At 57.6% G+C, this 21962-nt stretch overlaps 1 protein-coding gene and 1 pseudogene across 4 annotated transcripts in view; both read left to right on the top strand.

The window, feature by feature from the left end:
* The window catches only part of EIPR1 (EARP complex and GARP complex interacting protein 1), a 64376-nt gene that overhangs the window by 23691 nt on the left and 18723 nt on the right, over window positions 1–21962 (top strand). For all 4 annotated transcript variants that reach the window (XM_043870677.1, XM_043870679.1, XM_043870680.1 and 1 more), the window contains one exon: window positions 17180–17336. In XM_043870677.1, coding sequence (XP_043726612.1) covers window positions 17180–17336 — 157 coding nt within the window. The remainder of the gene's footprint in view (window positions 1–17179; window positions 17337–21962) is intronic.
* On the top strand, window positions 45–6006 carry LOC122673080 (annotated as a pseudogene).

Raw genomic sequence — 21962 nt, 5'->3', positions numbered from 1 at the left:
GAGCTGTTTTGCCAACAGTTTATTGTTGGAGCATGTGTATGTGTTTAATTCATTCTGCTGCTCTCTTTTAATTGGTGTATCTAGACTATGTTTAACGGTGTGTTAAGGCTTCCATGGTGACTCAGTCGGTACAGAGTCTGCCCTAAATGCGGGTCACCTGGGTTCGATCCCTGAGTTGGGAAGATCCCCTGGATAAGGAAATGGCAACCCACTCCAGAATTCTTGCCTGGAGGATTCCATGGAGAGAGGAGCCTGGTGGGCTACAGTCCATGGGGTCGAGAAGAGGTGGACATGACTGAATGGCTGACTTTCACTCAGACTGTTTTTGTCTAAATTACGGGTATGTGAGGGCTGAAGCGGCCGTTATCTGTTTTCTGTCTTGGTTTCTCATCACTGTCCTTTTCTTACCTTCCCGTGGGTTACTTCAAGTTTGTGAAATCTCATTTGATTCATTTATGATGTTTCTGAATATGCTGCTTTATATCATTTTCTTGGTGTTTGCTCTACATACATGACTTTTCAAGTCTACTCCTAGAGAAGTACAGAACCTTCCATGTAGGTCTCTCTGCCCTCCTCAGTTAAAAAATATAATTATCTCAAGATTTTCTTGACATATATTGACATCAGCTGTGTCATTTTCTATGTATGTATATACTTTTGTTTGTATTGTTTTTGTCTTTTATTTTGCCTTTGGTTTAAAAATAGGGATTTAGTTTCCTAAGTGGTCCTCCCTCTGCACCGCGTTACCGGAGGTGCCCCCTGCCCTCTCCCCGCCACGGCCCGGGGCCACTTCAGCCATTCCAGTCGATGTCCTTACCTCTGTGCTTGGGGACGGTGCTCATTCCTTACAGAGTTACAGTTAGAAAAACAGGAAAAGTATGGCAATAAGAAAGTCTCCATCTTAAACCATGAAACCGTTTCTGCAGGTTAGTTTTGACTAATAGGTTTTATGATAATTATTCTTCACTAGTCGGTCTGATGTAACTATATAAGATTTGAAAACCTTCCATTTGAAATCAAGCAGGAGCTGTTTGCCCGGCTCTCACACTTGTTGGCCACCTCTCTCAGCGTGCTTCTGTGCCAAGTAGTGTGACAGGCGGTGGGCTCGGCCAGCAGAGGGCGGAGCTCTTCCGGGATTCCCTGTTTTTCCATCACTGGTCTGGAAGTTTCCCTCGAGCCCAGGGCAGACCACTGAGAAATCAAGTCAGGGACTTATCTGGGGCGCCTCATCATCTTTTGAATTTTCTTCCTGTATTTGGGGGAATTTCCTACGTTATTAGTCCTGTTTCCCCTCATGGAAATAAATCAAGTTTCCCGTTTCCCTTGCAGCCGGGACACAGCACGTGGCCTGGGCTCCTCGGGTCAGAGGTGGCCACACGAGAGGACAGTGGGGTCGCCAGTGTGGGGGCTGCAGAGCTGTCAGCTTGTGGGTGGGGGGCCGGGTGGCCGCAGTGCCTTGGCCTCCAGGTGGGAGCGGGTCCCCGGCACTGCGGTGGGCCTGGCCCTCGATGGAGCCACCAGGCCAGTCCCTGGTGTATTTCCAGCACTGCCCTCAATGGCCAGATGGGCCCGGTTCCCGTTAACGACTGAAGCGCCCTCTCATTCCCCTGCGTCCTAAAGTCACCTCCTCTTTCAATCGACGGAGGCAACTTTGTGGATGCGGCTGAGGCCCGAGGGCTGTGTGTTGTGCCAGGAGCTGGGCCACCTCCAGTTACCACCCTGGGTCTACAGGGGTGACATGGAGGCCCAGCCCGTTCCCATTCTTACTGGGCCGCCCAGGGCCCCAGGTGCTGGCCGCCTGCACACCGGGTGCCCCTTGCCCTGCCCGGAGGAGACCCCGCCCTGCCGGGAGGAGACCCCACCCTCCCGGGAGCTCGCAGTTGGGCGGGGAGGACAGGCCCTACCCGGTACCCCCACAGCGGCGGTGCCTAGGGCAGGGGCTGGTGGGGGCAGTCAGAGATGGGCCGTGCGCCCAGCGCCAGCTCTCCTGGTGGGGACCACTCGGCCAAGGACAGGCCTGCCCCTCCTGGACGTCCCCTCCTCCCCATTCATCCATCCAGTGCCATCCGTTGCGCTCGCTTCCTGCGGCCCATGAGTGTGCTGAGAAGCCACACAGACAAAATAAGGGACAGAGAGGAAACCGCAGGGCAGGGAGGAGGTGGGGTGGCCTGGCGGAGTCAAGGGCCCGGATTCAGAGGAGGGGACCTTGTGAGGGGCGCCTGGGAGACGGCAGTTCTCCATTTACTACACGTGCTGCGATGGTTCCTTTCTGTGAGTGACTTGAAACCAAACACATCCTTCTAGCATATGTTGATGTTTGTTTTTCCCTTTTGAAGATCAGCTCTCCCTGTTACCTTGAGAGGGCAGGGCCATCCTGCTCCCTGAGCCGGGGCCGGGCATCAAGCAGAGGCTCCCTCCTCCAGACACCCCGCCAGACACCCGCGTTGGATCCAAGGCTGGTCGAGTTCAGGGGAACTGGTTTCTTTGCTGTGGGCCCAGAAGTTTCCGAACGCCGAGCTGCAGCGTCCCCCTCCTTCGCCACAGATGCTCTGCAGGGGCTCTTCGCCTCCCTCCCACTCTGGAGGTTCTGTGCGGCTCTGTGGACTGAGGAGCCCCGTGAGAAAGTCCCATGGGGCTCTGCTCTAGCACACCCAGATGTGAACTCTCAAACTGATGTAACTGACCGGAAATACTTTCCCGGGAGTTGGTTTTTAAGTCAATGTGGTTCAGCTGTGTTCACCCCAGCACGTGCATCCTGAGCTCCGGGGTGAAACGGGCTGCCCCAGCTGGAAGGGGCGAGCGCGTCCTCCGACCCAGAGGCCTGCTTAGGAGAGTCCCTCGGCCAACCGTGGGCGCAGGCCTGCTCTCCTCAGGGTCTGAGGGCCCGCCTCTGCCTGTGGAGGGAGAAGGCCTTTCTCCATCCAGTCCCCTGTGTTGCTAGGAGCCGGGTTGCTGATCCCAGAAGGCGAGCTTCAAAAGGAGGTAATTTATCATCTTTGAGTGGAACCCAACTGGTGAGGACTGGCTTCGTCATCCCCTGACAGTGCCCTTGGGGGGTGAAGGGGTGTGCGGTCTCTGACAGGAGCACCAGCCCCGTCACGCAGCTCTGCTCATGACCTGACACCTCCCAAAGGCCCCTCCTGACACCGTTGCACTGGGGGCTGGGATTTCAGTGCAGGAACTTGGAGGGGGGATGCAGACTTTGAGTCTGGTAACCTGTTACGAAGAAATAGGCATTGCTTCTGTCTCCCCACTAGGGTCCTCATCTTGGCAGAAGCTGCCTGAGTGCAGCTGGTCATTTTTAAACCTGTTGTCTTAACAGAGGTTACATTGTAAATACTTGGGTAAAACTTTTAAAAATATACCTTTTTTATAGTATTATTTTGACCTATATCATAAGGCATTTAGCAAGCAGCTATCCTTCCTAGCTCCCCTTTGAAAGCAGAGAGGTTACAAATGATAAATATTCAGGGCCCAGCAGACTCAGATACAGAGAAGGCACTCAGGTATGTAATGAACTGTGCGCTGTTCACATAAGACGCCATCCCATTTTGCCTCCATGTGAATCATAATTACAAAAAAATTGAATTCTTGACCTCCAAGTGTCTGAGTGGTGACGCTGGGTGTGACCGTGAGCTCTCTCTGAGCTGCGCCCCCCGCCCCAGCCGTCCCCACCACTGCGGGCGCTGGCGCTAACACCCGGCGGGCACTCATTCCTTGACATGGAGGCTGGGTTCAGGACCACCAAGCACCCTCATCGAAGCCGGGGAGTCTCGGGAGCTTGAGAGAAGCTGAAGGTCAGGTCTCTTTTCTGTCCTGACCAGAAAGTGGAGGGCTGGCTCCCTGAGGGTGGAGAGGTTCCCCAGGCCTGGGTGCTTCCCCTGGGAGCCTCCACTCCTGGCCTGGCCTGTAGCGTGAGGGGACGAGACGGGCTTCCTCCTTGACCCTCTTGTGGCAGAAGCAGACGCACCTGGTCCGGCGGCCGTTGGCCTGGCTGGCCACAGAAGGACGGGGCACACGGTGTCCGGCCCCTGCGTCTTGTCCCCTTTCTGTCCCTGCCTTCCCTGGGCTTGCTTCGCCCTCACCCCATCGCCTTCGTCCTGGGCAAACCCTGGGGCCAGATTGAGCATGGACGGCCAGGTGGCAGCCCGTGTCTCGAAGCCCGAGTCGGAATTAACACCCCCTAGGAAACACTCCCAGTCCCTGGCGTGATTCCGTCCTGCGCGGCCGCTCGTTCGAATAGTAGTCGTTTAATTCCGTCCAGCTTCTCTCCCACATAAGTGCATGCCGCCAACCCAAGGATGATTCAGTGGACATGGACACGAGCCCCTTGAGGCCCCAGAACTATCTTTTCGGTTGTGAACTAAAGGCTGACAGAGATTATCACTTTAAGGTGGATAATGATGAAAATGAGCACCAGTTATCTTTAAGAACGGTCAGTTTAGGGGCTGGAGCAAAGGATGAGTTACACATTGTTGAAGCAGAGGCAATGAATTATGAAGGCAGTCCAATTAAAGTAACACTGGCAACTTTGAAAATGTCTGTACAGCCAACAGTTTCTCTTGGGGGCTTTGAAATTACACCCCCTGTGGTCTTACGGTTGAAGTGTGGTTCAGGGCCTGTGCATGTCAGTGGACAGCACTTAGGAGCTGTGGAGGAAGATGCAGAGTCAGAAGATGGAGAGGAGGAGGATGTGAAGCTCCTGAGTATGTCTGGAAAGCGTTCTGCCCCTGGACGTGGTAGCAAAGGTTCCCCAGAAAAGAGCAAAGCTTGCTGCTGATGAAGATGACGATGATGAAGACGATGATGATGACGATTTTGATGAGGAAGTTGAAGAAAAAGCTCCAGTAAAGAAATCTGTATGCGATACTCCAGCCAAAAATGCACAAAAATCGAACCAAAATGGAAAAGACTCAAAACCATCAACACCAAGATCAAAAGGTCAAGAATCCTTCAGAAAACAGGAAGAAACACCTAAGACACTGAGAGGGCCTAGCTCTGTGGATGACATTAAAGCAGAAATGCGAGCTAGAAAAAGCGCGTTGACGGTCCTGGGCGCTACTGGTAAATTAAGCCCAAAGATGGGGTGAGGAAAAGGAGAGACACACATAGTCCAAACTGAGTATCGTCAGCAGTCCAGACTGAAGTCTTCTATTTTAATCTCAATCCCCTTTCCTGATTGGCCACCCAACCATGCCCCTTCCAGGCTGGAAGCAATCAATTGATCTCCTAAAACACCTTGCCTGCTGTGATTCAGTGAACCTTATACTTTGCTTTCTATTTGTGCAATTGCCTCACCTCTGACCATGTATTTCCCTAGCTGCTCAATAAATATTTGAATTAAAAAAAAAACACAACACTCCCAGAGGCGTCAGCTGGAGTGGATTGCTGTGACTGTGGCTTAAGGGAGGTTTTCTCTTGACTGTGTTCTGGTTCCCCGGGAACGTCTGACTTTCAAATTGCAGTCTGACACTCCGCCCCACCCCCCACACGTATCAGTGACAAAAACCACCTTCACCGTAAGGGTCGTTGCTTTGTATCCTTCTGGGTTTAAAGGCGGGTTTTGCGTCTCTGATGTGACATGGTGATGACCGCTTGGCTCTGTCCTGGGCCGTCTCCACCTGCCGGCCCGGGGTGGACCTGGGGGTGGGCCCTGGCTCACACGTGAGTGTAAATACAGATCCCGTGGAGGAGAGCGTCGGGGAGGTGCAGCGAGAGGCCTGGGTCCTGCGAGGCTGGGCGTGGCTCGGGGCAGGCTTCTCGACGACGAGGGGGAGCTTGAGCACCTGCAGGAGGGGGGACAGTGTGTGTGCGTGTGTGTGTGCGCGTGTCACACCTGTGCACAGGTCTGGGAGACTCCCGCTCCAGGGGCTGCCTGAGCTGGGCAGCGTGCAAGAGTCCAGGGAGCGGGAGCGGCTGGGCTGCCGTGTGGGGCAGGAGGCTGGTGGCCTGAATTCTGGAGGGGCTGGCAGGCCCAGCTCTCAGGACGGTGGGATACGCGGCGGGGGAGGGAGGCGCACGCATCTGTCTGTCCCCCGGGTGTTTGTCCAGCTGCTGCTTGCTCTGCATGTCCAGGGCTCGAGAACAGGCCCTCGGAGCCTCCCCCCATCCCCACCCAGGGACCAGTGCTGTGGGGCAGAGGATGGATGTGGGGGCCGTGCCAGCCGGGGCCTCTGGTGTGTGTGATGCCCCATGTCAGGAGAGCCCTGGCCTTGGCCCTGATCGTGGAGGTGGGATGCCGGGGAGCCTGGATGAGGAGCGGTTCAGGTTCAGCGCTGGACAGGGAAGCATGTCCTGTCACTGGGCTGCGGGGAGGTGGGTGAGCTGCTGCTGAAAAGGAGGTGCCGTCGGCATCTCTGCGGGTTGAAAGTCAAGTTGCTAGCCTGCCTGCGGCGAGGACGGGGGGCTGGTTCCGTGCCCCACTGTTAGGAGTCCAGGCTCGCTCTGCTTGCTGCAGGACAGGCTGATAATGGAGAGACGAGCTGGCGGGGCAGAGAATAGTGTCTTTACTCAGAAAGCCAGCAGACAGATGACGGTGGGCTTGTGCCCCCCAAGGAACCATCTTGCCAGAGTCAGAATCTCTGCTGCTTTTATACTGAAAGGGCATGGAACAAAGTCAGACGCTTCCCCCTTCCCTTCCGGCCCCCAGGGGAATGTGTGAATGTCTTCCTCCTGGAGCAGTTCACAGGTGGTCAAGAGAAGTCCTGTGAGCTAAACCAAGCTCACTTCATGCTCATTACCTGGGAGCAGGGTTCCCGGAGATGGGCCATTATGGATAACTGAAGTCTGGAGGCAGCATTTCTTATGATGAACCTGTGATGGAATGCAGAGGTTCTTCCTTATGACCCTCGGTATCCCGGCTAGGGAGTCAGCACCCAGGGCACTCTCAGCCCTGGCCCACCTCCTGGGTCTCTGTCTCCTCCCCAGGTTTCTGCTGTTGGTTGTGGAGGTGTGGTCCTGGGTGTCTGGGTGGTGTCAGTTCTTCTTCCCACTGTCCGCTCGGAAGGACGGGACATTCTGAGGCTGACGTCCTTTGTTTAAAGCCAGATAGAAGGCGGGAGTGGCCTCAGCGTGGCTGAGAAGGGAGGCAGAAAGTGGGTCCCCAGAGGCCAGGGAGGATGGTGGCAGGGGCCTGACTCCAGCCTCCCTCGCCAGCCAGTGGGGAGATGGAATAGACAGTTCTGTCCCAGGAAGAGAGGCCCGCGGGCAGTGAGTGCGGCAGAGAGTGAGCCTGGGTGGGAATCCTGGGCGTGGAGTCTGCTCCAGGAGATGGTGGGTGTGTGTGGGGGGTTGGGGGGAACGTACTGCGGCTGCAGCAGGGTGGCTGCTGCCCGTCCACGTCCAGGTCTGGGGACGCGGTGGCCCCGAGGGAGGTCCAGGCTGCGTTCTGTGAGTACCCTCCCCCTCCAGTCACTCGCTGAGTCGGCTGACGGAAGGCCCTGGGCCCTCCTTTGGGAAGCCCCCCTCTCAGTAGACTTCCCGCGTGCGCAGGGCCCGCTGTTGTGCATTTGGAGTAAGACGAGACTGTTTTTAGAGGTCAGGCTCTGAGGTGGGGTGTGTCTCCGCCATCCTGCAGCGTCTGACCCAGTTTTCAGCGGAAGCTGTTCTCCGAGATGGTGAGGATTGCCCCTGGGATCTTCATGTTTGGACTCAAGTGTCTGCCACCTGGACGTGGCTGAGGGTCCAGGAGTGACACTTGAGGAGCCCGAGGGAGGGCGGGGGAGAGGAGAGGAGGTGGGCCCTGTTGCTTAGTGACATTTCCAGCCAGCATCTCTTCTTCCAAGAACCTGGCCATGGCCTGCCGTTGTAATGGGAGCACTTTGGTTTTTCACAGTAGTTGTCCCTGCATCACTGATGGCTGTCATCTGCTTGCTGATGCCGGTCAGAGAGGCAGAAGGATTTCCCAAACACCCTAGCAGACCTTTTCCCAGTCGTAACGTTTGCTGTTTCACCATGGTCTATTTTCAGAGAAGTTGGGTAACTTTAATGAAAATTTCTGAAACTACTGAAGGGTCCCCAGATCTGGTTCAGATTCAGTGTTTGAGCTCCCTTTCTGTTTGGGGATGAGGTCGTGGTCTGTTTTACGGGACCTCTGTGTCACTTAGCAGAGGTTGAGGAGCAGCTGGAGAGCGTCCTGCTTTTCCAGCAAGGAATCGGGTCGTGTGTGGTCCTCTTCACCTGCAGCCTCAGGTCCTCGCTGTGATGGAGGGACAAGCCCTGGATGGGGGGACACTGGCAGGTCACCTGGGAGCCCATGGGGCCCTGTGCTTCCGCCCCAGAGGCCGTGTGTCCAGGGTTTCACTGGAACCGCTGCTGGAGGAGGGACAGGACCGGTCTCGGGAGCAGCCGTGGGGTGGGGTGCAGGTGACGCGCGTGGAGCCCGGCGGCCTGGGCGGGGCCGGGGGCGGGGCCAGAGCGGAGCTTGGTGTTCCCCGTGGGAAGGGCCTTCCTGGCCGTCCTCTGCTCTCGGGAAGACAGGCGGCGCTTTTACTCAGCTTCCGTGGTGGCTCCCCGCGCCATGAGGGGCATGAGGGAGGCTCAAGGAAGGAGCCACCCTCCTGAGAGCAGCACTGAGGGAGATGCTGCACGCTGGGCGGGGCGGGGCCTGGAGACCGCGGAGGGGGCGGGCGGAGGGGCCGGCGGGTGACACATCTGTGGGCAGGCGAGCGGAGTGAGCTGGCAGGCCTGTCTCCCGCGACCACGTCTGCGGACTCGCATCCGTCCACGCAGCCCGCCCCACCGTGTCACCTCTCGCAGGGGAGGAGGGTCAGGTCAGGTGTCAGCAGGGAGTGTTACCTGGGTTCACCGCGCAGACACTCCCCCGCACCCGCCTGCTGCTCAGCCCTGCCCGTCAGGAGCTTTTCAGCGGGAAAACCGCACAGTGTGACTAACTTCAGCTGCCTTTGGGCTTTGCAAAGACCTGGGCGCTTGAAGCTTGTCCAGGAGAAAGTATTGTAAATATGTAAAATGTTATCAGACCTTACGAGCAACTTACGTGTATGTGTGTATGTGTGTGGGTGTTTCACGGAAAGGTCCAGAGTTTCCAAAAAGTGACCCTGTTCATTTTAAAAAGACTGATGATCAAACAGACCTGGTTTAAGTTAGTCTTACCTTTGTGTTTTGGAATCCCCCCTTCATGTCCTGCGCTTTGAGCCATTCTCAGTAAAATAAAGTAGGAAGGAGGAGCATTTCCAGTAAGGTAAAGGACGGTCCATCGTTCCAGGGCTGTGCGCTCATTTCTAGTTGGCAGGGGTGGTTTTATGAGTGTGCGGCGCAGAGATAGCTCCTTCTCTCCGCCCAGTGCTTTGCTGGGCCAGTGAGGGACTCTGTGTCTGCTCATCAGGCTCCGAGGTGAGCCTGCGTGTCCACGGGCAGAGTCAGGCTTCTGAACTGGCGCCAGCCCCATCACCCCGAGAGCAGTAATGGGCATCAGCGGGGTTCCCCGCGCCTGCAGAGGGCACATGCTTCAGTGGCCGTTCCCTGGGCAATGGCGACCTGAGCCCGCTGGCTCCATCCCCGCCCGGCAGCGCGCACACCTGCCAGCAGGCGAGCTGCAGCCGTGACGCCTGTGGGCTCCTGTCTGTGCGTTTGCAGTCAGGTGTCAGGGTCCAGCACGAGGAGGAGCCCCTGGGCGGCAGTTCTCGGGGCGCTCGGCCAGACATGCGGCCGCAGCTGTGGGGTGCTGCATCTGCAGGAAGTCGGGTCGGAGAAGGGCAGAGCTCTCCGGGGTCTGCAGCGGGCCTGCTGGGGGGTGAGGCCTTGGAGCAGCCCCGGCCCGCAGGGCTGCAGGGTCGGTGGTCAGGAGGGGGCTCTGGCCGGCCCTGGCCTGCTCCCTGCTGGCCACCAGCACAGGGGCTGGGTGTGTCCCTGTGGTCGCTCAGCGCCACCCATGGGCGCTGCCGGACAGACTCGGTGAGTCAGGACGGCGCTGGGGCCACGTGGAGTCCAGCTGGGGCTGTGAACGTCTCTGGGGGTCTCAGGAGTAAGGATGAGGGTGGTCCCAGCAGAGCCGGGGGCACAGGGCTGGGCTGGACCTCTGGGGTGGGTGAGGTCATGGGTTTGCACCTGTGCTTTTTGGGTCGCTTGGCTCCACCTGGTTGGGTGTGGGGGTGATAGAGGCCTGAGGAAGGGCCAGCAGGCTGGCTGGGGTGGGCAGCTGGGGCTCTGGGCTGGGAGGCCACGGAAAGGCGGCTGCCAGCTGGAGGCAGCGGGGGCCTGGAGGGATGAGGGTTCTGGCCTCCTCGGGGGTCAAGCTCCCCGGACACCTGGCACCACACCACTCACGGGACCCCTTGTAGAGCTTGTCCCCCGCAGCGCCCAGACCCCTCGACCGGGAAGGCTGGCAGGACGTGCCTGGGCAGCTGCGTGGTTGTTACGGAGCAGGCTGTGGCTGGCGCCTCAGGAGCTGAGAGGGGAGCGTGCAGTAGGCTGCATCCCAGCTTTGTGGGCCGCGCGGGCCCTTCTCAGGCCCTTCCCGTCGCCTCTGAGTCTCCTTTAAAAGCAGCCCTGTCCTCTGGTGGCCCCCCGAGACAGGCAGCCCCCCACCTGGGTTGGTGTCTGTGGCAGGGGCACGGGGACGAGGCGCTGGGGGCCGGGAGCCGCCCGCCTTGCGGCAGTGGGCCGGCTGCTGGTGGTCCTCCAGGAGGCCGCTGTGTGCCCGTGCCGTCTCGTGTCTGGGACAGCAGCACGCCGGACAGTGGCCACACCGGCCCGGGGAGCCGCCTCCTGGAACCTTCTGCCGCCTCGCAGGTGCCCCGTGGGTTTAGCGCGGGCGTGAGGAAGCTCCGCACACCAGGGGCCCCCAGACGTGCTCCGTTCCCCCGCCCCGCGGTGTTCTGAGGGGAAGAGGATGCCCCCCTGTCCTGCCCCACTGGCTCTGCTGTCCCTGGAGGGGTGGGGACCCCGCCCCCTCCCCGTTGTACCGTCTGGAGTCGGGCACGCGGTGCCTGCTGGCCCTCTGAGAGGGGGCCTGGGCCGCCGTGTGTGGGTCTGACGGTGAGATGGGGTGCTATGTGCTGGGCGGGGACTGCGTCAGCTCTCGCGGGGCCCTTTCCTCCTGTCGCCACTGCCCCAGGAGTGGCTAGCTTCTGGGGGGAGACCTACAGGACGTTCTCGGGGTGGTGCTACGGGGTCGTTGCCCAAGGGAGCCCAGGTTTCCTGGAAGGCAGGGCCCTGGCCTGTGAACCGTCTCAGGAGCGGAGTGAGAGGCTGTGACTGCACCATGGGGGCTCAGGGCAGGTCACACCCCCCAGGCGCTGGAGGACCTGGCCCACCTCCTGTCTCCTCTGCGCTGCCAGAGCCCAGGACTGGCGTGCTTCCTGCCTGTGCCCGCCGGTGCTCACGGCCTGTCCCCCCGACCCTGCTGCGCGGCATCGCCCCACCCGCCCTCAGGCATCTCGGGGTGCAGGGCTCCCACCGCTGGGGGCGACGCCTGTCTGCCCTTTGTTCCTCGCCGCAGGCTCCTTCCTCCCGGGGCATGAAGACTGGGGCTGGTGAGGGGCGTGCCTCCCTCCCTGGGTGCTGGTGGGTCACACCAGCTCAGCCGGATCCTGCCTCGTCCACCCTGCTCAGCCCTTGTCAGCGGAAAACAGCCTCAGGTTCCAAGTCACCGTGCCCCACGGAGGCCGCCTCCCCCGCGGCTGCGGATCAGACTGTGTCCCTGGTGGGGCTTTGCTCAGGCTTACACAAGCTCTAATCTCCTCCGAGTCCGTGAAGCCTGGCCTCCTGCTCCCCACCGCAGTCTGCGCCCTGCGTGGGTGCACTTGGCAGCCTCGAGTGTGCTGTTTCCATGCATTTGCCCGATTATCTTTTTATCTCATTAAGTAAGTGCCTTCAGACCGAGTGTTACATGTAAAAGACAGGCTGGCATCAGATGGGCCTTCGAGACACAGCTCACAGCGCACGTTTTCTCCTTCAGAGCGCTGGGCTGTCCCCAAGCCAGGGGGCTTCGGCGGGCTTTGGGCTGGTGCGAATGAGCCCCGTGAGCCGGGGTGGGCAGTTGGGTCCCTGGGCCTCAGTCTCCTCAGCTGAGGATGAGGGGCATGGTGGGGAGTTGCCTGCGCCAGGTCGTCCGTGGGTCTGAACCTGCGGTGGAGACCGGGCTCGTAGGAGGTGGCCCTGCCTGCGGGGCGTGGGGCGGGGGGGCTCCTGGTCACCGGAGAGGAGCAGTAACTCCGGCAGTTAGACTGCGGGGCCTGACTTCAGGGTCGCTTTGAAAACAGAGATAAAAGAAGAACGCCTTGGTGGTCATTACCGCATTTTCCTTCTAAAGATCGGGTTCTCCTTCTTAAAAGCACCTTGGTTTCTTTGATAGCTGGTGGATATGTGTTGAATGCTCAGTTGAGATCCATACAGATGTGGAAACCCTCAGAGTTTCAGAGCCAGTTTGCGTGTCTCGATGGGTATACCTCCAGCGTTTCTCATTTAGCACTGTTTACCTTCCATTTCATCTGCTTCTGACGACTTGGAGAGTTTCGATAACGCCTACCGTATTCCTTGGACTGAGCGCGCGCACCCTGACAGTACTCTGCAGCCCTGCACATCTCTTGGGCGGGTGATCTTGGCAGGAGCCTCCCATAGGCCCTGAACCTGGTGGCTTTCTGGTTTTCCTCAGGATGGTTCTGGTGTTTGTCTTTCAATAAGGGGCTTCGGACTTGCCTCGTGTTGATGGAATTCTTCCCAGCAGATGCGGTGTGGTTTCATAATTGCTGGCCTCCCTCCCTGGTCTGAAGCAGGCCCTCCACACGCCTTGACTGGTCCCCGAGGCCCCTCCTGGTTTGGTCCTCGAAGGCTCCAGCCCTCATTTCTCTCGGCGTTACTTCACCTCGTTCTGTCCCACATGGGAGCATTGGCCATGCTCCACGCCCCGAGGTCCCTGGGCCTGCGATCCTGCTCAGAACACCTCTGTGCACACTTCCACGTGCCCACACCTTCCCAGGGACACGGGTCAGGTTGCTCCTGTTCCCAGCAGCTTCCTCTGACTCCCCCGCAGGGAGGGCGTCTCCTTGCTTCAGGCACCTCGCCCTGACTCTCACGGCACTTGCCGACCTGGACCTTGTGTCATGCAACCATTTGATGATGTTTTGCATCCTTGTGGGCCGCTCTGGTCTGACTGGGCTCCCAGTCTTCTCCGCTGGGCTTCTGGCCAGCCCATTGGCCTCCAGCCTCAAGTGCAGGTGGCGAGGATGGGCAGGGCGTGCATCTGCTCTGTGGCTGCTGTCCACAAGGCCCCGGCCCGCCAGGCCCTTAACCCTTAAAGTAGGCCCGTGTCTCCACTGCCCTTTGACCGGGAGAAGGACCCTTTCTGAGGCTTCCACCCGCTGACCCCAAAGGCCACGGGGCGGTGGGCCTTTTACCTCCTGCTGTACGTCCGCCCTGTGGGAATGGCCTGTCTGGGTGGGTCTGCAGGCCTGGGGCCCCTACTGTGACCTGGCTTTGTTCATTTATCGCCTGGCCCCCCAGCGCCCCAGTCTAATGGGGACATGGGACGCTTTGGGTTCAGTGAACCTTGAGCTGCCAGGGTGTGGCCCTCTGAGCCCCAGGTAAGCAGCAGGAGGTCCCTGGAGACCGACGGGGGTGGGGGTGTCTTGTTACACACCTGCCTGTTGCTGCGGGGTCCTGACTGCGGGGCATCCGGCCACGTTCCCATCAGCAGGTCCCGTGTCTGAAACTGCCGAGCCCAGGCCTGGGTGAAGGACTCTGACTTCAGTGGGGTGACTCCCCTCAGCCTCCTGCTCATTCACTCCTGTTTCCCTTGGCATTTGTGTGGACGTGTGTCTCTGTGTGGGGGGCCAGCGATACAGGGGCGGAGGGCCATCTGCTCCATTCCTTGGAGGACGTCTCCTGTTGTCAGTCCGCCAGTTGGCCTTCCTTGGCTGGTACCCTGGCCTGGTTGGTCGTTAGGATAATTGCTGCCCCCTGGCTTCTGGCAGTCACCTACCACCAGCAGGCCACTCTCGCTTCGGGGCCAGGTTTAACTGCTGGGGTCAGAGAGTGGTCACAGAGCCTGTTACCAACAAGCCACGCTTCCCGACAGCTTCTCCTGAGAGCAGGATTGCTGGGTCACCTGGTATGTGGATTTTCAGCTGCCAAAATGTTTTCCAGAATGTTTGAATTATTTTACACTCTTTCTAGCAATACTTGAGGAGTACAGTTGCCTTTACATTGACGTTTAGCCTTTCCGGCAGGAATGCAGTCTTGTCTTGTTTTGGTGTTATTGTGCATTTTCCTCCAGTCACTGCTAGTGTTGAACGTCTTTTCTGGAGATTTTTGACCATTCATATGTTTTCTTTTGTGAAATGTCTAATTCAGTCTTCTGCCTGCTTTTGAAAATTGGGTTACTTGTCTTATTATTAAATTGTAGAAATTCTTTATATATATTAGATACAAGCCCTTTATCAGGATACAGATACATGTATTCTGAATATTGTCTCCCAAGTTCTGCGTTATTTTTAAAGCCAAGTCTTTCCAAGAGCAGCAGTTTTAAATTTTGATAAAGTCCAATGTCTTTTGGTGAATGAAGTTCTTAATTATAAAGTAGCCTGTTATCAGTCTTTTTCTTTGTCATTTGTGGTTTTTCTGCCTCAATTAAGACGTCTGCTTGTTCCAGAGTTAGGATATACTACTGTGTATTCTAGAAAGATTTGTATGGTTTTATCTTACTCATTTCGATCTCCAGTCTTTCTGGAGTTAGTTTTTGGATGTGTTGTGAAGTAGAATGCAGCTCATTTTTTTTTTCACATGGATGCATAGCTGATCCAGCGTCTTTTGTTGAAAAGATCATCCTTTGTCCACTCCAGTAAGTATCATTTTGTCATTTTGTTTTAAATCAGGTGGCCATCTCTGTGAAATCTATTTCTGGATTCCCTTTTCTTTCTCTGGGCTATTTATCTAACTGGGTATCAGCAGTAAATTAATGCCAGATTGTAAACCATCCAGTTTTGTTCTTCTGCATGACTGTCTTGGCCATCTGGGTAGTTGACATTTCCATGTAAATTTTAGCATTTCTTCCAAAAAAAAAAAAAGCCAAGTAGAACTTTGAGGAGTCAGGGCTCTTTGCAGTCGAGAAGTTTCCCATCTATGAACATGGTATGCCCTCCAGTTAGTGAGGCCTCTGCTCTGTTAGCCGTGTTTTGCATTTCGTACCTCTTTCATTTGAGATATTGTTGGATATTTCATTTTCTAATTAGATCATTAATAGTTTTTCAAATTTTGTTTAAAAAAAATCTTTGTGAATCTGTAGATACCAGTTGAATTTTATACATCATCTTTGTGTCTAGCAGTTTTGCTGACTTCCCTTTGTATTTTTACTATCTGTGTGTGTAGACGCTAAGACTTTTACACACATAATCGTTAGCAAATAATAGCACTTTTGTTCTTTTCTTGTTCTTACAGCTTTTTTTTTCTTGCCATGCTGAAGTAGTTAGGACCTCCGGTGTAACATTAGCTAGAGGTGGTAGCACAGAGTATTCTCGTCTCGTTCCTCTTCTCAAGGGGGAAGCATTTAACGTCTCACCCACAGCAGTTAGGTTTGCTGGGTGAGCAGGCAGCTGTAGGAAGCATTACCTGCCCGACTCCGGAGCAGGATTCTCGGAGGGAGCTGGCCGCGGGGGCTCAGCGCTGGCCGCCCCTCCCGCACCAGCTGTTTCTGCCGTGTGTCACCTGCTGTCTCGTGCACACAGCCAGCGTTTCGTTCTCAGGTCACTCGCCCCATCACTTTTCAGGGTAGAACTTTCTCTTTCTGTCGTTTAGGAAGATTAGAATAACCTGTGCCTCTGCTGGGTGAGTGTTTTGGGCATTTGCTGCTGCCTTCCAACTCAGAGTTACCAGTTAGTTTTTCTCTTTTCAGGAGTTCTGTTGCCAGCCCCAGGGGCTCTGCAGTGAGACTGTGAAAGTTAAAATCTCAGCAAAAAAATCCATTTCGCTCGTAGACAGAAACTGTCATGCTGTACTCTGCATGGTTAAAGGTGGATGTGTTAACACTGAATTTGCATGTAACATCCATGATTCTCTAAGCTGCAATTCCCTGCTCTGTCAGACCCAGTCAGGTACATGGACAGAGCGCTGAGATAGGGATCAGAGAGACGTGGTTGAAGTCCTGATCCTCCTGCTGACCGTTTGATCGTGGGGGATGATGGTGTTGTGATAACAGCACTGGGGGGCCAGGCATTTCCCATGTGGTCACTGCTGTGGGGTTCCTGGCTGATGAGTTTGGTGTTTAGATCAAAGGACCATGGCATGTAGTAAGAAGTGGGACCTTTTCTAATGGATGGTAAGGTCCTTTTTTTCCCCCCCTCTTAATTTTTGTGTAGGAATTACTGCTCATGGGGCATTGTTTTCTACAATTATTTCATATTCTTCACTTGATACCAGTTACTGATTTAACACTGAAGCCTATTCCTTCTTTTATTACCGTTTATTAAAGACCACTTTTAAAGGGGAAGGTGTTTAGCACATGTGCTGTTCAGAACCAAGCAGCACATTTTGGAAGAGTTTACGTTTAAGAGTTTGTGGTTCAGCTTTTAATCATGTAACGTTAAATCTGTTTCTTTGGTCTCATTTGTGTCTTTTCATCTTATTTTGTGTCTCACTGCAAAAATCTGCTCACAGAAGAGGACTTGTTTAGAGGGCAGAAACCTGGAGCCGTCACGCTCCTTGCAAAGAGGGAACCTGCCTCTCGTCCACAAAGTGGTCTTGCGTCGAGATCGGGCCCTGGGCTGCTCTCTGCCAGGGCTTGACCTGTGGCCCCCAGCCCGTGCTCACGGCTTCAGTGGACTGAGGGGCCTGCACCCGCACTGACACCATTTAGCACATATGTGTGAGCACCACACACGTGCTCCTCCGCCCCTGAGCCTGGCGCTCTCACGGGGCTTCCAAGGAAAATGTGTTTAATGCGGCCCTTAGACCCTCTGCACCCACAGTGATTATAGCTTTAGCTGCAGCCCACCCCAGCCCCCCGCCCCGTCTCCCTCCCTTGTTTGAAGAACTATTGAAGAAGAACAGGAGGAAATCAATTTTGAGGAAATTAAATTTTCTTCAGCAGCAGGATGACGTGGGAGCAGGGGAGCAGGGGCTTGAGCTGCGCGGTCGGTCCGGTTCCTCGGGGCAGGGGTGTGGGCCGCTGCCTGCGGGGTGGGGGGGCAGTGCGCTCTGCTGACGTCTCCCTTGTCCTGCCCCGCAGCCGCAGACAGCAAAGTGGTGACCTGCGCCGCTGTGTGGAGGATGCCCGCGGAGCTGGAGCCCGGCGGCCAGGAGTCCCCCGAGGATGCGACGAGCCCTGCACACGCCCTGGAGCTGCTCTGTCACTTGGAGCCCGCGGCCCGCGGCAGCACCGCCTGGTAGGCCCCCGCCCCGCGCGCCCCTGGGGGCAGGCGCCCCGCAGAGGCCGCTCCGCCGTGTGCAGAGGAGGCGGCAGTAGCTCGCCTTCACTCTGTCCAGTGCCAGCGGTTATCCAGACGATGCGTCTCCGAGGGCCCTGCTGCACACACTCTGGGCGGAGCTGTGTCCGGGGCCTTTCCTGCTGACGTCCGTCCTACTGGTACCTGCCGGGAGGATGGTCAGGCGCCAGCCAGCCCTGAAGCACTCCAGTGCTTTCTGCCTCATAAGTGCATGTCTGCCCCGCCATCCTGTGCATAAACTGACCTCTCTGTCGGCTCTGGCTGGAGGCTTCTGGTGTCACCTTCTGTGGACCCAGTGGATGCCCCTGTGCAGGTCATGTCGTGTCCCAAGTCCTTGGAGGCTTCGTCCCGAATTTATTTCCCCAAACGTCCCGCGCAGTGTCAAGACAGAGAGACGCCTCCAGCCTCCATCAGGGCTCCGTGGCGCATGGCTGCCCATGAACGTGGTGACGGGGTGGCTCTGCCTCTGGGGTGACGCACAGACCAACCTCAGAGCACGCCCAGCTCACCCCTCAAGAAGCCCTGTTTCCTAGATGCGACGGAGGGAATGTGCCCTTGTGACGGGCGTGCATGTTACAGCAGGAGTTGTTCTTGACACAGTAGCACTGCCGAGTGTGCGTGTGCGTGCACAGTCCCTTCTCAGCCACCCCCTGACAGTTAAACGCATCTGGTCCAGCAGGTTAGCACCCCACTGCGCACCCTGCCTTGCTCCAGGGTGATGGGCCCAGGGACCTGGCCTCCAGGAGTCAGGCTTTTTAGGCGGGGACGTGGTGTCAACATCTACCCAGGACCTGGGTGGGCGGGCAGGGGCCAGGCTGGAGTTGTGAGCCCTGTGCATGGGCCCTGAAGGAAGAGATACTCACAAATTGGCGAGGGGGTCTCTGAGGAGGTGATGTCTGGAGCTGAGGCTGATCCTGGTCTCCCCATCTGGGTGTGGGAGGTGGGGAGTACAGCTACAGCCTGGGAGGCCTGTTGCCTGGGGGGGTGGAGGGGAGTCAGCACACGCCAGGCTGCGCGGGTCTCTCTCCCCAGGGCATGAGCCATCTGTGTAGCAGGGGTGTGAGGGCCTGTCCTGTCCCCCAAAGCAGAGCCACCCGCACCCCACATGGAGCTGTTTGGAGGCACGTCTCAGATGGCAGCCCAGTTGACAGCCCCGTCTCCCCAGGAAGTGTTTGCACGTGTGTGTGTGGTCCTGAGGAGGACCCCGGGGGATGGACAGCCCGTGGACGCGTGCCCGTGGAAGCGCCTCTGGGTCCGCAGCCTTGGGCTGCTGTGAGCTGACTCTCTGAACAGTCTCTGCACACCCAGGTCTCCACTCTGCTGCCCGGCGCCGGGCGCAGCTGCTGGCCTGGGCAGGGCAGTGTCCATTTTGTGGAGGTGGGGGGCTGCGCCCGCGTGTGTGCGGGCCCCGTCTTGGTGCCCTCGCTGGCACCTTCTCTGGAGCGTCTTTAGTGCAGTCAGTCTCCTCCTGACACACGACCTTGAGTCCAGAGAGGTGTGGGGGTGAAGGGTGCTGCTGGTGGTCATGCACGTGGCAGGCGGTGGTTCCGTTCCCTTGTTTCCCTTTGACTGGTCATCTGTGCTGAGAGCAGATCTAGGAGCGCGGCTCCCAGCCGTCCTGAACGTCCTCCGCTGCTGCCCGTGGGGGCATCCAGGAGCACTGCACAGCCCCAGGGCCCCGGAGCGTGGCTGTGCCCACTGGCCGAGGCACGGGCTCCTACCCTCAGAGCCACCTGTCCTGAGCACCCGGGACACTGGGCGGATGGCCTCCTCGCCTCCACCGCAACAGGCAGGGCCGGGCAGTGCCCGGCGGCTGACGCTCGTGTCCTGAGCCCCCTCCAGGGACCGGCCAGGGCTGAGGGGGGACGTTCTAGAGGGCCTGTGGCTCTGTGTGCGTGTTGGGCACATGCTACGGGGGCCGAGCACTGACGTGTCCCATGTGGGCCCGGGCCCTTGTGCTTGCCTGTCCCAGGTGGCAGTAGGGTCACTGAAAACTCACCAGATTCTCTAGAGCAGGTCTCCATTCCTGCAAAGGAGGTGACGTTTCTGGTCGTGGCGGGGCCCCTGGATTTGTGGTACTGTCTGTAAATGAGGCAGTGAAGGGGCTGGTGTAACGTACCCCCCAGACCCTTCAGGGCCTGACTCCCCGCTTCTGCCTGTGGGGACACAGGTCCCGATGTGGCCTGGAGGGGCTGCCCGGGGAGATCTGCAGCCCTCGACTCCCATGGGCTCAGTGTCACCTCCTCAGGGAGGCTCTTCCTAATGTCTCTCCAAATGACCCCTGCTCACCCCCACTCAGGCCCTTCTGTCGTTTTGCACGATTTCATCTTTTGTCGCATCCGTGGTCACCACTGCCTGTCGCTTCGCTGCGCTCCTGCTCCCATGGCAGTCTCTGTAGACTGAGCTGCTTTCATGGCGGGGCTCTCAACACTAAGGACAGCGCCTGGCGCTGCGGGAGAGAAGGGGCGGCTTTCAGCACCAAGGACAGCGCCTGGTGCTGCGGGGAACAGAAGGGGCGGCTTTCAGCACCAAGGGCGACGCCTGGTCCTGCGGGAGAGAAGGGGCGATTTCAGCACCAAGGACAGCCCCTGGTGCTGCGGGGAACAGAAGGGGCGACTTTCAGCACCAAGGACGGCGCCTGGTGGTGCGGAAGAGAAGGGGCGATTTCAGCACCAAGGACGGCGCCTGGTGCTGCGGGAGAGGAGGCGCGAATTGGGGCCACTTGGGGCCACAGTGATGACGCTGAGTCCTGACCGGGCCCTGGGCCCTGGGGGCGGGGTTTATACACATTGCCTCGTGTGTTTCTCACAGCGACCCTGTAAGCGGGAACCAGCACAGACACACCTAGTTCCCCGGGGCCCCTGCAGCCCACCCATTCCCTGTTCACCCCAGTGTCTCTTGCAGTCCCACGAGGGGGAGGTGTTCAGGAACGCGGCAGGCAAGAGCAGGAAGGGGTGGCAGTCTCCTTCACCGGCTCCTGTGAGATCTCGGCCATTCCACGACTGCCTTCGGCCGGAGCGCTGAGTAGCCTCCATAGGGTGACTGCAGCCAGCCCTGCGTCTCCTCCTGATGCTGGAGAGGCGCTCAGGCTGCTGAGGGGGTGGACCTTGGCTGTGGGCCTGTCCCCCACCGAGCTGGGGAGCAGAGTCCACGGTGTGGGAACAGGGCTGCTTCCTGGGTGGTGTACGGGGGGCAGGCACACAGATTGTGGGGTCTCATGGGTGGTGAGACCCATGAGGGTGGGCATCTGCTTAAAGGAGGCGTCACTGAGATCAGAGCCCAGCAATTTTGGGGATGCGGTGCGGTTATGACAGTTGGCTGCAGCCCCTTCCCCACGTGCCCTGCTCCCCCCTCAAGTGAAGGGGCCGAGATGGCTGGGGAGCCTCACCCCAGGCTCAAGCCAGCTCTCCCTCAGGCCCTCCCAGATGCTCCGGGCCCTCGATGGGGGACCACTGGCCTCTGCTTTCTGCGCCAGCTTTTAGGGGAAGGTCCCTCTTCGGTATAGGCGGAGGTAAATGTCACGCTGACGTGCCAGCCTGGCAGAGGGTCGGGGATCTTGGGAAGTGGCGTCCACATTACTCGTCCTCATAGGAGAAGCAGAAAGGCACAGGTGTTGGGGTTGAGTGTGGAGGAAACACAAGAAGAGAAGCTTGTGTGGGTCCCTGAGCAGTTGGGGTGTCTTGGCCAGAAGAAGGGATGGGGCCTCATCTCTGGTTTTGTGGTTCTCCATTTCAGTCCATGGGATGGAGGAGTGTGTGTTGGTTCAGGTGAATGTTACATGGAGTGAATTCTAAGCTATCCTTAATATCTTCCAAAGCTGTCTCAGAGGATAAGTAGAGAGGATGTATGAAGTTTTCAGAGAGCTGACCATTGACTCTGCTGTCAGTGAGGGTGGAAAGGTCTCCGTGGTTACGACAGCGTTGTCACGGGAGACTTAGCAGGTTTTTATAAGATCTGTGTGTGTCTTCCTCCTCTCACCCCACCTGAATGTCCTTAGGTGTAAAGCTTGTGAACCAGAAGTTGCCCTCCTGGTTCCTGGCTCACTGCTGGAATGGCCTCAGCTTTGAGAGAAGTCTGGAAAGATGCTTGTGTGTGTGTATTAAGTCGCTTCAGTCATGTCCGACTGTTTGTGGCTCCATGGACTGTAGCCCACCAGGGTCCTCTGTCCACGGGATTCTTCAGGCAGGAGTACTGGCCTGGGCTGCCATGCCCTCCTCCGAGTGATCTTCCTGACTGAGGGATCAAACCTGCGTCTCTTAGGTCTCCTGCATTAGCAGGCAGATTCTTTACCACTAGTGCCACCTGGTAAGCCTAACAGCCCTTACTTTGTGCAGGGTAAGAACAGTTGGTGGTCTCACAGGACGGTGTAAAGATGCCTTCCCCCTTCCCTGTGGCTGACGTCTCCATGTCAAACGGGATGGTTGTCAGAGCTGCCCTGTGGAAGGAGGACAGGACGGGAGCCCCAGGGGGCGGTGTCGATCGGCTCCATGTCCACCCTGTGTTGTGATGGGGCCTCAGACGAGCCCACCCAGGGGACTTCTGGGGAGGGCAGGTCCTCCCACCCGC

Source organism: Cervus elaphus, chromosome 16, assembly GCF_910594005.1.
Source record: "Cervus elaphus chromosome 16, mCerEla1.1, whole genome shotgun sequence".
Lineage (NCBI taxonomy): Eukaryota > Metazoa > Chordata > Mammalia > Artiodactyla > Cervidae > Cervus > Cervus elaphus.
Note: the sequence above shows the minus strand (reverse complement) of the source record. Positions and strands in the feature narration are given on the sequence as shown.